General features: G+C 50.5%; 1 protein-coding gene across 1 annotated transcript in view; it reads right to left on the bottom strand.

The window, feature by feature from the left end:
* Nucleotides 1–13,505: 13,505 nt before the first annotated feature.
* CDC42BPG (CDC42 binding protein kinase gamma) overlaps nt 13,506–16,594 on the bottom strand; it is a 21,054-nt gene continuing 17,965 nt past the window's right edge. Inside the window, exons 34-37 of the mRNA XM_031933862.1 lie at nt 16,400–16,530; nt 16,017–16,140; nt 15,816–15,901; nt 13,506–13,848 (exon numbers count right to left, since the gene is read on the bottom strand). Of these exons, the coding sequence (XP_031789722.1) occupies nt 13,792–13,848; nt 15,816–15,901; nt 16,017–16,140; nt 16,400–16,530 (398 nt within the window). The 3' untranslated portion in view covers nt 13,506–13,791. The remainder of the gene's footprint in view (nt 13,849–15,815; nt 15,902–16,016; nt 16,141–16,399; nt 16,531–16,594) is intronic.

The raw sequence follows: 16,594 nt of genomic DNA, 5'->3' as shown, positions 1-16,594 counted from the left end.
CTTCCCTTCAGGCCGACCAGGCAGGAAGCGAGTCCGCAGTGCCTTCTGGGAAATGTAGTCCAGGGGCACTACCTGCAGACTCAGGGTGGCAGGTCGCCGAGTTTCTGCCGGTTTTGCTGTCACGGGTCGGTCGGCAAGTTATGAGGAAAAAGATCAAGTTGCTTGAGCCAGAACAATTTTAAATAAAACGATGTGAGGAAAACAGATACTTTTAAACACTTCCAGAGAGTAAATGTGTTCAACCGCTTTAGTTGGGTATCAGTGTCTGTTAACAAATAAATATGGGCCGGGCGCGGTGGCTCATGCCTGTAATCCCAGCACTTTGAGAGGCCGAGGCGGGAGGATCACGAGGTCAGTAGATCGAGACCATCCTGGCTAACACGGTGAAACCCCGTCTGTACTATATATATATATGTATAGCTGGGCGTGGTGGGGGGTGCCTGTATACAGTCCCAGCTACTCGGAAGGCTGAGGCAGGAGAATGGCGTGAACACGGGAGGCAAAGCTTGAAGTGAACCGAGATCGTGCCACTGCACTGCAGCCTCGGCGACAGTGTGAGACTCTGACTCAAAAAAAAGAAAGAACGAAAAACAAAGACGTCTACTCTGTGTCGAGCACTCCTTTCCCACTTCTGCCCTCGACATAATCTAACACGTGCCAAGAGTAGCTTTTGTTTGTTTGTTCTGAGACACGGTCTTTCTCTTTCGCCCAGGCTGGAGTGCAATGGCTCGGTTTTGGCTCACTGCAGCCTCTACTTCACGGGCTCAAGCAATTCTCGTGCCTCAGCCTCCCAAGTAGCTGGGACCACAGGCGTGCGCCACCTAATTTTGTGTGTGTGTGCATATACCTAAATATATATACATATAAAACACACATACACACACACACACACATATATATAGTTTTTTTTTTTTTTTTTCTTTGGCAGAGACGGGGATTCCCAGCTACTTGAGAGGCTGAGGCGGGGGAATTCCTTGAACCTGGGAGGTGGAGGTTTCAGTGAGCCAAGATCTTGCCACTGCACTCCAGCCTGGGCAACAGTGAGACTCTGTCTTAAAAAAACGTCCCGAGTAGCTGGGATTACAGGTGTCCGCCACCACACCCAGATCATTTTGTGTATTTTAAGTAGAGATGGGGTTTCACCATGTTGGCCAGGCTGGTCTCAAACCCCTAACTTCAAGTGATCTGCCCGCCTCGGCCTCCCTAAGTGCTAAGATTACAAGCATGAACCACCGTATCTGGCCGAAGAGTAGTTATTTGTTTGTTTATTTGTTTTGAGACGGAGTCTTACTCTGTTGCCCAGGCTGGAGTGCAGTGGTGCAATCTCAGCTCACTGCAACCTCTGCCTCCCAGGTTCAAGTGATTCTTCTGCCTCAGACTCCCAAGTAGCCGGGATTACAGGCGCCTTTCACCACGCTTGGCTAATTTTTGTATTTTTAATAGAGACAGAAGTTTCACCATGTTGATCAGGCTGGTCTCAAACTCCTGACTTTAAGTGATCCTCCCACCTCGGCCTCCCAAACTGCTGGGATTACAGGTGTGAGCCACCGTGCCCAGCCTATATCAACAACATTTTAAAACTTTGAAACAATACTAAATTTCCACAGCCACTCATGTATTCACTTATTCATTCAAAAAAAACAGATTTTTGGTACTTACCATGGGCCAAGTTCCAGACACTGGGTATATAGCAGTAAATAAAACAGATCAAATTCCTGCCCTACTTCACCTCTTCACCTCTCTGGATTTTCCTCAAAATTTATAACCCTTCTCTAATCATGAGAAAACATCTGGCAAAACAGAGTTGAGGGACAGTCTACAAAATACCTGACCAGTATATCTCAATAGTGTCAAGTTCATGCCAGACTCATATCTGTAATTACAACACTTTGGGAAGCTGAAGCAGGAGAATTGCTTGGGGCCAGGATTTCAAGACCAGCCCAGGCAACATAGGGAGACCCCGACTCTACAAAAACAAAACATTGACGGGGTGTGGTGGTGCTCACCTGTAATCCCAGCTACTCAGAAGGCTGAGGCAGGAGGATCATGTGAGCCCAGGAGGTCAAGACTGCAGTGAGCCGTGGTCATGGCAATGCACTCCAGCCTGGGCAACACAGTGAGACCCCACCTCAAAAACAAAAAACAAATCAAAAGAGCCAAGGTCATGAAAAATAAGGAAGGACCCAGAAATCATTGCAGATGAGAAACTAAGGAGACAGAACAACTAAATGCAATGTGGTGTTCTGGATCAAATCCTGGAACAGAAAAAGGACATCAGTAGACAAACTAGTAAACAGGGTAACCAACCTTCCCAACTGGCCCAGAACTGAGGCGACTCAGGAGTATAGGATAGGACTTTGTGTTTTATTTTATTTATTTATTTATTTATGGGACAGCATTGCTGTGTCGATAGGATAGGACTTTGTGTTTTATTTTATTTTATTTATTTATTTATTTATTTATTTGACAGCATTGCTGTGTCGCCCAGGCTGGAGTACAATGGCATGATCTTGGCTCACTGCAACCTCTGCCTCCCAGGTTTAAGTGATTCTCTTGTCTCAGCCTCCTGAGTAGCTGGGATTACAGGCACCCACCATCACACCCAGCTAGTTTTTGTATTTTTAGTAGAGATGAGGTTTCACTATGTTGACCAGACTGGTCTTGAACACCTGGTCTTAGGTGATCCACCTGCCTCGGCCTTCCAGAAGTGCTGGCATTACAGGCCTTAGCCACTTTGTGTTTTAAAGACAGTCAAGGCTGAGTGCAGTGGCTCACACCTGTAATCCCAGGGCTTTGACATGCCAAGGCAGAAAGACTGCTTGAGGCCAAAAGTGTCAGACCAGCCTGAGCAACAAAGCAAGACCCTGTCTCTACCAAAAAAAAAAAATTATTTTAAATTAGCCAAACACAGTGGTGTGCACCAGGTAGTCCCAGCTACTCAGGAAGCTCAGGCAGGAGTTCGAGGCTGCAGTAAGCTGTGATCGCACCACTACATTCCAGCCTAACACAGTGAAATCCTGTTCCTAAAAACAACCACAACAAAAACAAAAACCAGACCAGGCGCGGTGGCTCACGCCTGTAATCCCAGCACTTTGAGAGGCTGAGGCGGGCGGATCACTTGAGGTCAGGAGTTCGAGACCAGCCTGGCCAACATGGTGAAAGCCTTGACACGGTGAAACCCCATGTCTACTAAAAAATACAAAAATTAGCTGGGTGTGGTGGCAGTTGCCTGTAATCCCAGCTATTCGGGAGGCTGAGGCAGGAGAATTGCTTGAACCCAGGAGGTGGCGGTTGCAGTGAACCGAGAGTATGCCACTGCACTTCAGCCTAGGTGACAGAGCAAGAAAAAGAAAAAAAAAAAAGTATTTTAGCTGGGTGTGGTGGTGTGTGCCTGTGGTCCTAGCTACTCTGGAGGTAGAAGTGGAAGGATCTCTTCAGCTCAGGAGTTTGAGACCAGACTGGGTAACATAGTGAGACCTCGTTTCCACAAAAAAATTTTAAAAAGTATTAGCATATGCCTGTAGTCCCAGCTACTCAGGAGGCTGAGGTGAGAGGATCGATTGAGCCTGGGAGGTTTACAGTGGGCCAACATCATGCCACTGCACACCAGGCTGGGTGACAAAGGAAGACCCTGTCTCAAAATAAATAAATAATTTTTAAGGTTTTTTTAAAAAGGTCACTGCCTGAATGAGAGCAAAATTACATTTAATGGAGTAGACAGACAAGATGTACAAGAAATAAATGTAATGTGTAATACATTAGGAAATAGTCATTGTTTTATTGTTTTATTTTCTTTAATTTCTGTAGACAGGGAGATCTTGCTATATTACCCAGACTAGTCTGGAGCTCCTGGCCTCAAGTGATCCTCCTGTCCCAGCCTCCCAAAGTGTTGGGATTATAGGCATGAGCCACCATACCCATCGTGAAAATAATCATTGATAAGGAAAAAAAAGATAAAGAAAAGGGATAGGAGTGCCGAGGAAGTGGCTGGGCGCGGTGGCTCACGCCTGTAATCCCAGCACTTTGGGAGGCTGAGGCGGGCGGATCACTGGGTCAGGAGTTTGGGACCAGACTGACCAACATGGCAAAACCCGGTCTCTACTAAAAATACAAAAATTAGCCGGGCGTCGTGGCACATGCCTGTAATCCCAGCTACTCGGGAGGCTGAGGCAGGAGAATCGCTTGAACCTGGGAGTTGGAGGTTGGAGTGAGCCGAGATCGCACCACTGCACTCCAGCCTGGATGACAGAGCGAGACTCTGTCTCAAATAAAAAAAATTAAAAATTAAAAAGAGCACTTTGGGAGCAAAAGTCTTGTGGGCTTGGGCTCAGGACCAATGGGAGGAAAGAAGTTGGAGACAGTGATAATACAGAAGTCTTTTGGGTTCTTTGCAGCAAAGGGAAGGAGGAAAATGAGAGAGCATTAAAAAGCTGGAGAAAAGGGGGGCCAAAAAGATTACTGCTTGTTAATGAGAGAATTGTGGGAGTGATGGCCTTGGACAGAGAGTGGGAATGCGTTCCCGACTGGCAGGAGCCTTGGCTAGGAGCACAGGCAGTTTATCCACAAGGACTGGAAAGAAGGCCTCTACTACCTGGGCATATGTGGTGGGCAATTAGATTTTCTCAATGAAACGGGAAGCCCAGTGGGTTACCATCTCCTTTCCAGATGTCTACCGGGTTCCCCACCTTCACAATATTGCTCAAACGTCACCTCAGAAAGGCTGGCACAGACCTGACCATTCTACTTCAAATCACACCCTCCACTCGAAATTCCTGTGATTTCCCTCAACCCTCCATCCCTCAACCCTGCTCTGCGTGTCTTTTTTGTTTTTGTTTTGTTTTTCTGAAACGGAGTCTCACCCTGTCACCCAGGCTGGAGTGCAGTGGCTGGACCTTGGCTCACTGCAACCTCTGCCTCCCAAGTTCAAGCGATTCTCCTGCCTCAGCCGCTGTAGGTGCACTTCAGGTGCACGCCACCACACCTGGCTAATTTTTCTGTTTTTAGGAGAGACGGGGTTTTGCCATGTTGGCCAGGCTGGTCTCGAACTCCTGACCTCAGGTGATCCGCCCATGTCAGCCTCCCAAAGTGCTAGGCTTACAGGCATGAGCCACCGCGGCCAGCCCACTCTACGTTTTTTTTCTTTGTTTGTTTGTTTTGTTAGCATTAACATTTTCTAGACAGAGGCTCTCGAAGGAGGCACTGTTGACGCTTGAGGCCGGGTCATTCTCTGTGACTGCAGCTGTCCTGTGCATTGTAGGATAATGAGCAGCATCTGTGGTTTCTGCCTACTGGATGCCACCAGTTCAGCTCCCACAGTGGGGACAACTAAAAATGTCTCCAGACGTCACCAAATGTCCCCTGGGATGCCAAAGTAACCCCAGGTTGAGAACCACTATTCTTTTTTTTTTTTTTTTCGAGACGGAGTCTGCTCTGTCGCCCAGCCTGGAGTGCAGTGGCCGGATCTCAGCTCACTGCAAGCTCCGCCTCCCGGGTTTACACCATTCTCCTGCCTCAGCCTCCCAAGTAGCTGGGACTACAGGTGCCCGCCACCTCGCCTGGCTAGTTTTTTGTATTTTTTAGCAGAGACGGGGTTTCACCGTATTAGCCAGGATGATCTCGATCTCCTGACCTCGTGATCCGCCCGTCTCGGCCTCCCAAAGTGCTGGGATTACAGGCGTGAGCCACCGCGCCCGGCGAGAACCACTATTCTAACGTACGATATGACCACTTTGTTTCTCTGTTTTGAGACTGTTGCCCAGGCTGATGTGCAGCAGTGCAATCATGGTTCACTTCAGCTTTGACCTCCTGGGCTCAAGGCAGTCCTCCCACTTCAGCCTCCCAAGTGCTGGGATTACAGGCACGGGTCACCATGCCTGGCCTGATTTACTTATTGTTTGTCCCCTACCACCGAAAGATAAGCTCTACAGGACAGGAAATGTGTCTGTCGTGTTCACTGATGTGTACCCTGGGCCTAGAATAGTGTCTGGCACATAATAGGTGTTCAACAAATATTTGCTAAAGAAATACATGTATGCAAAGCAGTAGGGTTTATTTTATTTTATTTTATTTATTTTATTTTATTTTTGAGATGGAGTCTCGCTCTGTCGCCCAGGCTGGAGTGCAGTGGTGCGATCTTCACTCACTGCAAGCTCCGTCTCCTGGGTTCACGCCATTCTCCTGCCTCAGCCTCCTGTGTAGCTGAGACTATGGGCGCCCGCCACCGCGCCTAGCTAATTTTGGTATTTTTAGTACAGACGGGGTTTCACCGTGTTAGCCAGGATGGTCTTGATCTCCTGACCTCGTGATCCGCCCGTCTCGGCCTCCCAAAGTGCTGGAATTACAGGCATGAGCCACCGCGCCCGGCCTATTTTATTTTTTAAGATGGAGTCTCCTCTGTCTCCCAGGTTGCAGTGCAGTGGTGCAATCTCGGCTCACTGCAACCTCCATCTACTGGATTCATGCGATTCTCCTGCCTCAGCCTCCCGAGTATCTGGGATTACAGGCACCCGCCACCATGCCCAGCTAATTTTTGTATTTTTAGTAGAGACAGGGCTTTGCCATGTTGGCCAGGCTGGTTTCAAACTCCTGACTTCAGGTGATTAATCTGCCTCGGCCTCCCAAAGTGCTGGGGATTACAGGCGTGAGCCGTTGCACCTGGCCAAAGCAGTCATTATTAATGATTGACCTGGAATGTAGGCTGGGTGAGGAGGCATGTAAGGACAAGGGAAGAGTGAAGGACAGCAAATGTGTAGTAATATCAGTGGGTTGTAGGTTTCTGTGGGGTCAACAGTCAATTGGAGTTGGGGTGCTAGAATGGGCTGGAAAGAGAGGGGTGTTCGTTAGGAGTAGGATGCTTGGCCGGGCGCAGTGGCTCACACCTGTAATCCCAGCACTTTGGGAGGCCAAGGCAGGTGGATCACCTGAGGTCAGGGGTTTGAGACTAGCCTGGCCAACATGGCAAAACCCCGTCTCTACTAAAAATACAAAAGAATTAGCCAGGTGTGGTGGCGGGCGCCTGTAATCCCAGCTACTTAGGAGGCTGAGGTATGAGAATTGCTTGAACCCAGGAAGCGGAGGTTGCAGTGAGCCGAGATCACACCACTGCACTCCAGCCTAGGTGACAGAGCGAGACTCCATCCCAAAAGACATAAATAAATAAATAAATAAATAAATAATAAAAATTATGACTGATAATTTACAATTATTTCACACGGACTCTTTGAAATCCGGTATGTGTTCTGTACTCACAGCATCTCTCAATTGGGGAGAGATGCAGTGCTCGTGGCCATATGTGGCTGGCGGCTCCTGTATAGGACAGTGTGGTTCTCCAGTATCATTGTGGGAGTGAGTGGCTGAGGTAGGACAGATGACAAGATCCGGTGGGAAGAGGGCTTCAAGGAACTGGGAGGCCCAGCACAGATATCAACATGTCTAAGAATTAAGACAGAAGTAGGTTGGAGTAATGGCAAGCCAGGAACAAATCATCTAGAACTGGGCCATCATGGGTTGGGAGATGTCAGAAACCAACTGGGTGGCATCAGATGATAATTAGAGTTGAAATCTGAGTGTCTGAAAGGAGGAGGAGAAGTACTATCTTGGGCAGAAAAAAAAAATCAAAAAGAAAGCAAAAGAGGAGGCAGCAGAATGTCTATAAGTGATGAGGATTATGGAGGATGCCTACCCCAACTCTTCCAGGCCCATCGCAGGAGGGGTGTAGGAAAGCCTGCTGGGGGCTGCTGGGGAGATGGTAGTGGCGGTGATCTCAGGAGTCCAAGGTTTCTGCTAGAGCAGGAGGGATAGGAACTGTTTGGAGAAGGTAGTGAACACAGGGAGATTTTGCTAACAATGGACCATCACCTCCAGAGGGGACAGAGGACATCTGCCAGAAGCTGGGGAGGGATGGAGATGGGGTCAGAAAAGGGGATGGCCAGGGTTGTGCAGAACCTGAAACATCTGAGCCTCCTGTGGTGAATCTGACGCACAGCAATAAAGGGTAGGACCACTTCTGAGGGTTTCAAGGTTGGCTGGGGCTTGGGGGGCCCAGCTGTGAGTGTGAGGACAGGGGTGGAAGGGTCTGAAGCTCCAACGGGATTTCTGCTGCTAAAGACAAGGAGGCCCTGGGAGGGCGGTCCCTCTGGACATCGCCAGTAGGGGTATGCATGGAACAAGCTAACAGAAAGTAATCTCATGGGCTGAGGGGAGGGAGTCAAAGGGGAATTCAGTCCCTAATTTCTTTTCCAAAAAATTTTGTGTATTGTTGTAATTAAAATTAATTTAAAATAACACCAGCTAGGTATATTCTGCTTTTGGGTTTTTTTTTTTTTTTTTTTCTTTTTTTGAGATGGAGTCTCACTCTGTCGCCCAGGCTGGAGTGAAATGGCACAATCTTGGCTCACTGCAAGCTCCACCTCCCGGGTTCAAGCCATTCTCCTGCCTCAGCCTCTGGAGTAGGTGGGACTACAGGCATGCGCCACCATGCCCAGCTAGTTTTTGTATTTTTAGTAGAGATTGGGTTTCACCATGTTGGCCAGGATGGTCTCAATCTCCTGACCTCGTGATCTGCCCACCTCAGCCTCCCAAAGTGCTGGGATTACAGATGTGAGCCACCGCACCCAGCTAGATAATATTCGTGACTTAAAAAGTTTAATCTAGGCCGGGCGCGGTGGCTCAAGCCTGTAATCCCAGCATTTTGGGAGGCCGAGACGGGCGGATCACGAGGTCAGGAAATCGAGACCACCTGCCTAACATGGTGAAACCTCGTCTCTACTAAAAAGTACAAAAAACTAGCTGGGCGAGGTGGCGGGCGCCTGTAGTCCCAGCTACTCGGGAGGCTGAGGCAGGAGAATGGGGTAAACCCGGGAGGCGGAGCTTGCAGTGAGCTGAGATCCAGCCACTGCACTCCAGCCTGGGCGACAGAGCGAGACTCCCTCTCAAAAAAAAAATAAAAAAATATGGCCGGGCGCGGTGGCTCAAGCCTGTAATCCCAGCACTTTGGGAGGCCGAGACGGGTGGATCACGAGGTCAGGAGATCGAGACCATCCTGGCCTACACGGTGAAACCCCGTCTCTATTAAAAAATACACAAAACTAGCCGGGCAAGATGGCGGGCGCCTGTAGTCCCAGCTACTCGGGAGGCTGAGGCAGGAGAATGGCGTAAACGCGGGAGGCGGAGCTTGCAGTGAGCCAAGATGGCGCCACTGCACTTCAGCCTGGGCGACAGAGCGAGACTCCGTCTCAAAAAAAATAAAATTAAATTAAATTAAAAAATAATAAAAAGTTTAATCTAGGGGGCAATGGAAAAATAAATAAATAAAAAGTTTAATCTAGTTCAGGTGCAGTGGGCCACCCCTGTAGTCCCAGCACTTTTGGGAGGCCGAGGCCAGAGAGTCACTTGAGGTCAGGAGTTCAAGACCAACCTGGGCAACATAATAAGACCCTGTCTCAAAAAAAACAGTCCTCCAGGCATGGGCCTGTAATCCCAGTTAGTTGAGAGGCTGAGGCAGGAGGATCACTTGAGCCCAGTAATTAAAGACTACAATGTACTATGATTGCACCACTGCACTCCAGCCCGGGTGACAGGGCCATGTTAGGCAACAGGGTTGCACCATGTTGTGGAGGCTCGTCTCAAATTCCTGGCCTTAAGTGATCCTCCCACCTCGGCCTCCCAAATGCGTGAGCTACGGTAACCTGCTAAATAACATTTTTGACACAACTGTACCACAAAGTAGGTGACTTAAACAACATAATTGTTGTGGCCAATTTTTTATTTTTTGTAGAGACAGGGTCTCGCTATATTGCCTAGGCTGGTCTTGAATTCTGGGCTCAAGCAATCCTCCGGCCTCAGCCTCTCAAAGTGTTGGGATTACAGGTGTGAGTGATTGTACCAGGCCTGGCTTCTTATTCTTAAGACATAATTGCTGAAATATTTAGATGTGAAGTTCAAGATGTCTGCAACTTACTTTCAATGGTTTAACAAAATAAATGCTATACAGATAGAAAGTAGAAGCAGCAAAATGTTTATTGGTGGATCTAGGGGAAGAGTATATGGAGTTCTTTTTTTTTTTTAAAGATGGAGTCTCACTCTGTTGTCCAGGCTGGAGTGCAGTAGTGAGATCTCAGCTCACTGCAACCTCTGCCTCCCAGGTTCAAGTGATTCCCCTGTCTCAGCCTCCCAAGTAGCTGGGACTACAGGCACCTACCACCAAAATTTTTTTTTTTTTTTTTGTATTTTTAGTAGAGACAGGGTTTCACCATGCTGGCCAGGCTAGTTTTGAACTCCTGACCTCAGGTGATCAACCCATCTTGGCCTCCCAAAGTGCTAGGATTACAAACGTGAGCCACCACACCCAGACTTTTATTTTTTGAGATGGAGTATCACTCTGTCACCCAGGCTGGAGTGCAGTGGCACAATCTCAGCTCACTGCAAGCTCCACCTCTCTGGTTCAAATGATTATCCTGTCTCAGCTTCCTGAGTAGCTGGGATTACAGGTGCGCACCACCATGCTCAGCTAATTTTTGTATTTTTAGCACAGACGAGGTTTCACAATGTTGGCCAGGCCAATGTTGAACTCCCAACCCCAGGTGATCCGCCTGCCTCAGCCTCCCAAAGTGCTGGGATTACAGGCGTGAGCCACAGTGCTTGGCCAGAGTTCATATTCTTTCCATCTTTTTGCAGGTTTGAAATTTGTTAACATAAAATATTGGGAGAAAATTAATTTTTTAGAAGTATAAAAATTTGTAAATCTGAAAGTCTTTTGGCTGAATTATTGCTAGGCGCTGGGAAGCAGCCGTTTCTCCAGTTTAGTGAGGGAAGGCTCCAGGTCTCAGCTTGCCATAGGCCTGAGTATCTCTGCACAGGGCTCTCTCTGCACCTCAGTAGGCCGAAGAAATATTTCCTGAGTGGACCGAAGGCATTTTCCAGCATGATCTCACCAGTCTCACCAGAACCTCCCATGAGATAGTTTTTTTATTTTTTTTCAGGGTCTTTCTCTGTTGCCCAGGCTAGAGTGCAGTGGTGCAAACATAGCTCACTGCAGCTTCTAACTCCTGGCCTCAAGAGATCTTCCCACCTCAGCCTCCCAAAGTGCTAAGATTATAGGTGTGAGCCACCTCACCCAGCCTGTGATAAGTTTTATTTTATTTTGAGACAGGGTCTTGCTCTATCACCCAGGCCAGAGTGCAGTCGCGTGATCTCAGCTCACCGCAACCTCTGCCTCCTGGGTTTAAGCCATTCTCCTGCCTCAGCCTCCTGAGTAGCTGGGATTACAGGCGCATGCCACCACACCCGGCTAATTTTTGTATTTTTAGTAGAGACGGGGTTTCACCACGTTGGTCAGGCTAGTCTTGAACTCATCTGCCCACCTCGGCCTCCCAAAGTGCTGGGACTACAGGCGTGAGCCACCGTGCCGGCGCTGGGATAAATTCTACGATTCCCATTTACAGATGTGGAAACTGAGGCCAGGTAACTTGCCCGTGGCTGCACAACTAGACCAGAATCCAGGCTGCCTCTCATGCCTGGGCCCCTAACCAGGCCCTAAAATTCCAGACACCCTCCAATCCCCACTCCCAACCACGTAGGGGCCCCCAGTCTCTTTTCAGTCCTTTCCCCTAGCTTTAGGGCCTGCCATATGCCTCAGAGCATAGCCATCAGCTGCCCCAGGCCTGCCCTGACTCTAGGGCACACTCCTTCCCCTCCTTCCCCATTCAGCCCAGCCTTCAGGCCTGGGTCCTGCTAAGTGTTGGACCCCCCAGCTAAGAATAAGTGAAACCCCTCTCAGACCTTCCCCTGCTCCCTTTTCATCAGCCTCACCTGGGTGGGCAGCAGGGCACTGGATACCCACGGTGTGCCCTTCGGATCCACTTCCCTCTTCTCCACCCTGCTCTGTGCCAAGACTGGCCACTACAACCTACAGTTACTGAGTTCTCTTTTTTTTTTTTTTTTTTTTTTTTTTGAGATGGAGTTTCACTCTTGTTGCCCAGGCTGGAGTGCAATGGTACAATCTTGGCTCACTGCAGCCTCCGCCTCCCAGGTTCAAGTAATTCTCCTGCCTCAGCCTTCCAAGTAGCTGGGATTACAGGTGCCCACCATGATGCCCGGCTAATTTTTGTATTTTTAGTAGAGATGGGGTTTCACCATATTGGCCAGGCTGGTCTCAAACTCCTGACCTCAGGTGATCCACCTGCCTAGGCCTCCCAAAGTGCTGGGATTACAGGCTTGAGCCACCGCGCCAGCCAGTTCACTAAATTCTTGGGGTCTCTGGCTGCTGGTTGATTTTGGACAAAGGGAGGCAGGAGATGGGAGGGCGTGAGGTGGAGGAATTTATTTCCTAGGCTGCCTTTCAGCTCAGCCATGGTCAAGTTCTACCAAAAGCCAGAGCTCCTGTCGAGTAGCACCACTGCCTCTTCCTGCCTGGGTGGTCTGGGGTTCCTAACAGCTCCTCTCTGCTGTCCAGGCCCTGGGGCACTGCCATTCATTGGTGTGTTCCCTTAGCACTGTGCATGCTTCTGTAAACTGTCCCTTCGTTAGTAAAGTCGCTTCATCTACCCCATTTGAATGTCACCTGATTTGTGAAAATGCAGGGAAGACAATCTGGTCTGTAACTGTCTGTGACACCTTCACTGTTCCCTCCATTCCTAATCACCCACCTTCTGAACCCCAAGAGGACAGATCCAGGCAAGGAGACCAGCAGCTTACAAAGCTGTCTTTATTGGTTTCTTGCTGCCTCACAGAGCATCAGGGTCTGTCCCTCCTGGGAATGTGGCATTTGAGGAGATAAATACTTATTTTGCCCCCCACATTTCAGTCGGGGGAGGTTTAATAAAAATAGTAATATAATAACAATATAATGACTGTGATCAATAGTAAAATGCCCCCTAGGTTCCCCTAATACACAACTGGTTGAAGCTTCGAGAAAAAGGGCCCCCATTTCTGGGAAGGGCTAGAGTGTGCCAGGAGACCCTCCAGTGGCCCCCACTGGGTACCCATCTCCCACCAAAAAGCCCTTATAAATACCCTCCCCATCCCGTCCCTGTCCAGGATTCTCTTCCTCGATGGGAGGATTGGCTGACAATGTCAGCCCCGCCCACCGCACCCCTCCCCAGAAAAAGGACCCTTTGTTCTCCAGACTCCCTCTCTCTTCCACCCCTCTTTTTGTCTCCCTCCTCTTCATCGCTTCTCCTCCGTCCCTCTCCCCTCTTCCTCCACACGGCTTCTACCTCCTTCCAATTCCTATCACCTCCTCCTCCACTTCCTTCCTCCTATCCTGTCTCTCACCTCCTTTGCCTACATCCTTTCTCTCCTTCTCTATCTTCCCTTCCTCTGGATCATAGTCTGTTTTTCTCACCCAGATGCTGAGCAGAGACCGGGACATGCCCCATCTTGGCCTCAGCTGGGAGTCAGACAGTCCACAGATAAGACCCCCAACCTGTTCCCAGAGACCCAGTCCCTTTCCACCCCTCATCCCAACTCTTACAAGTCTCTGGGGGCTTGGCACTGGACACAAGAGCTTTGGCACAATCACCCCTGGACACGAGGACAAAAGGAGCCATTCTATTCCCAATGGCTTAGAAAGGCTGGGGCTGGCAACAGAGAGGTAAGGCAGGGAATCAGGACTGGGAGTCAGGACCCCCAAGTCCTGGGAAACCAGGCAAGCCTTCCAGTCATTGCCCAGCCCGGGCCCTCCCTGAGTCCGAATTTCCATGTCCCGGACCAGCCGGAGTATGGCATTCCTCAAGTTCTTCGCTCCCTCATGTCTTTCTGCCCTGGGATTGGGGTGGGCCCTAACAGAGGGCATCAAGGAGAGCTCTCCAATTCAGGGGATAGGGGGAGGCTTCGGGGCCGTTCTGAGACCTGCAGGAGAAAGAAAAGGAAGTTGGGGGGTAGGATCAGGGAGGACTCTTTCCTCACAGGGCCAGTGGCTCCTGGAGGCCCCCTTAGGACCCATCACCCACTGTATCAGGGCCCCTGGAGGAAGCCAGATGTGAGGTGGGGAGTGGAGGTGGTAAAAGGGTCACTGGAAGAACCTGGAGAACTCCTACTTAACCTTGAATGGACTCAAAGTCCATTTTTTTTTTTTTTTTTTTTCTGAGACAGAGTTGTGCTCTGTCGCCTAGGCTGGAGTGCAGTAGTGGCATGACCTTGGCTCACTGCAACCTCTCCCTCCCAGGTTCAAGTGATTCTCCTGCCTCTGCCTCCCAAGTAGCTGGGATGACAGGCATGCAGGCATGCACCACCATGCCTGGCTAATTTTTCTTTTGTTTGCTTTTTTTTTTTTTTTTGAGACGGAGTCTCGCTCTGTCACCCAGGATGGAGTGCAGTGGCATGATCTCGGCTCACTGCAACCTCCGCCTCCCAGGTTCAAGCAATTCTCCTGCCTCAGCCCCCCAAGTAGCTGGGATTACAGGCATGCGCCACCAGGCCCAGCTAATTTCTGTATTTTTAGTAGAGACAGGGTTTCACCATGTTGGCCAGACTGGTCTCGAACTCTTGACCTCAAGTGATCCGCCCGCCTCGGCCTCCCAAAGTGTTGCGATTACAGTGGTGAGCCACCGTGCCCAGCCTCAAAGTCCTGTTGTTCATTCACTCCATTCTTCCTTTAGTCAATACACATGCTTTACTCTGGGCAGAAGAATGAAGCCGGACCCCCACCACCAAGGAGCCCACAGTCAAGGGAGGAGAACAGGCCCCAGAAGAAACCCACGGCACAGCAGGAGCTGCAAGGATGGTGTGGAGGGAGCAGGGTGGCAAAGGTGGCACCAGCCCAAGGGAGGCAATGACTACCTGACCAAGTGGCCAGGAAGGCTCCTTTGAAGATAGTCCTGGTGGGTCACCTGGAGGGCAGTCTGGTGTTGGTGAAGGTGAAGATAGGTGTAAGGCATTCAAAACAGAGGGGACTGCAGGGGCGAGAGCCTGCAGGCATGGAAGAACACAGCAAGCCCCAGGGCTCCGCGTGGCCTGGTGTGACAGGAGTGGGTGGATGTGTGTGCTGGAGACAGTGGGTAAATGTGTATGCTGGATGTGTGGCTGCAGGGGGAATGGGAACCTCCCCAGCTTCTCTTAGGTTTTCCCCTGTCCTCATTCAGAATGGATTGCTCCATCTTCTGACCCCCCAACTCCCTGATGTGGACTGGGCCTCTGTTAAGAATCCTAAGAGTGGCCGGGCGCAGTGGCTCACGCCAGTAATCCCAACACTTTGGGAGGCCAAGGCAGGTGGATCACTTGAGGTCAGGAGTCCGAGACCAGCCTGGCCAACATGGTGAAACTCCAGCTCTACTTAAAATACAAGAATTAGCTGGACATGGTGATGCATGCCTGTAATACCAGCTACTTTGGAGGACTGAGGTAGGAGAATCGCTCGAAGCTGGGAGGTGGGGGTTGCAGTGACCAAGACTATGCCACTGCACTCTAGCCTGGGTGAAAGAGTGAGACTCCGTCCTTAAAAAAAAAAAAAATCCCAAGAGCTCCCCTTCTGTGGCACCTTCCCCATGCCAGGTGCTATGCTGAGCCCTTCGCAGTATTATCAGCTCATCCAGGCCTCCCAGGAACCACGTCATTTTACAGGTGAGGTAAGATTAGGGAGGTTGGGCACTTTGCCCAGAGCCACACAGCTGGAACAGTCAGCGCCAAGATTCCCACCTAAGCTGGCCTGCCTCCAGGATCCTGCTGGTGCCCACTGGTAGGGTGAGACAGGTAAGAAAATCGAGGGCAGGGATGGGCTCAGCTTGTTCCCTAGCCTAGGTCCCTGAGGAAGGCCTAGCACAAAAAAGAAGTGTCTGACGTTTGAATAGGGGACGGACAAGCCTCCCGGACCCGCTCACCTGCATTAGGGAGGTTGCAGGGCTCAGCGATCCCTGGGGGCAGGACACAGACTCGCTGGACAAGGATGTCCAAGGTTTCTTCTTCACTGCTCCAGCAGCAGATGAGGAGACAAAAATACCAAGATCAGATTTGAGGGATCCAAAGGGGGTGTAAACTTGGGGTGGGAAGTAGCACACTGGAGGCTGAGGGGCTGTCCTTACTGGGGTCTGCGTCTCCACCGAGGCCTTCGCTGCCCATGGAGGCTGGGCGCCGCAACGCCTCGGAGAAGCTGTGGGGCCGCTGTGGGCCGGAGCCGCGAGAAACTCGGCCCTTCTCTTCCAGAGCCTGTTGGTTGACAGTGCGGAGGGGCTGGGACCAGGAGGCACACGGAGGCCAAGAGGCCCAAGGCACAACAGACCAGGACAAATGAACGCCACTGGGCCCCCAGCCTGGATGTACTTAAGTTCCAGGTAGCAGAAGGGTAAGTCCCAGGCCTCAGGGGCCCAGGTAATTACAGAGGCCTGTGATTGGCTAGAGCTCACCAGAGGCCGGTGACTGGCTCAGCCTCACCAGAGTAGCTTGTGATTGGCTCCAGAGGACTAACCCGGGACGTGTCCCTGGCGCCGGGCCGCCCGTTGGCAGGGCCCACGTGTACCAGGTGGTTGAAGTTGGTAGGCGGTGAGATGAGCTTGGAGCGCACAAAGGGGTCCTTCAGCATCTCCCTGCGGGAGGAGAAGGCGTAGGGAGTTGGTGGCGAAGCTCCACCCTCCCTTCGCCCCGCCCACAAGCGGAGGAGGCC

The sequence above is a fragment of the Piliocolobus tephrosceles genome, chromosome 13 (assembly GCF_002776525.5).
Source record: "Piliocolobus tephrosceles isolate RC106 chromosome 13, ASM277652v3, whole genome shotgun sequence".
Lineage (NCBI taxonomy): Eukaryota > Metazoa > Chordata > Mammalia > Primates > Cercopithecidae > Piliocolobus > Piliocolobus tephrosceles.
Note: the sequence above shows the minus strand (reverse complement) of the source record. Positions and strands in the feature narration are given on the sequence as shown.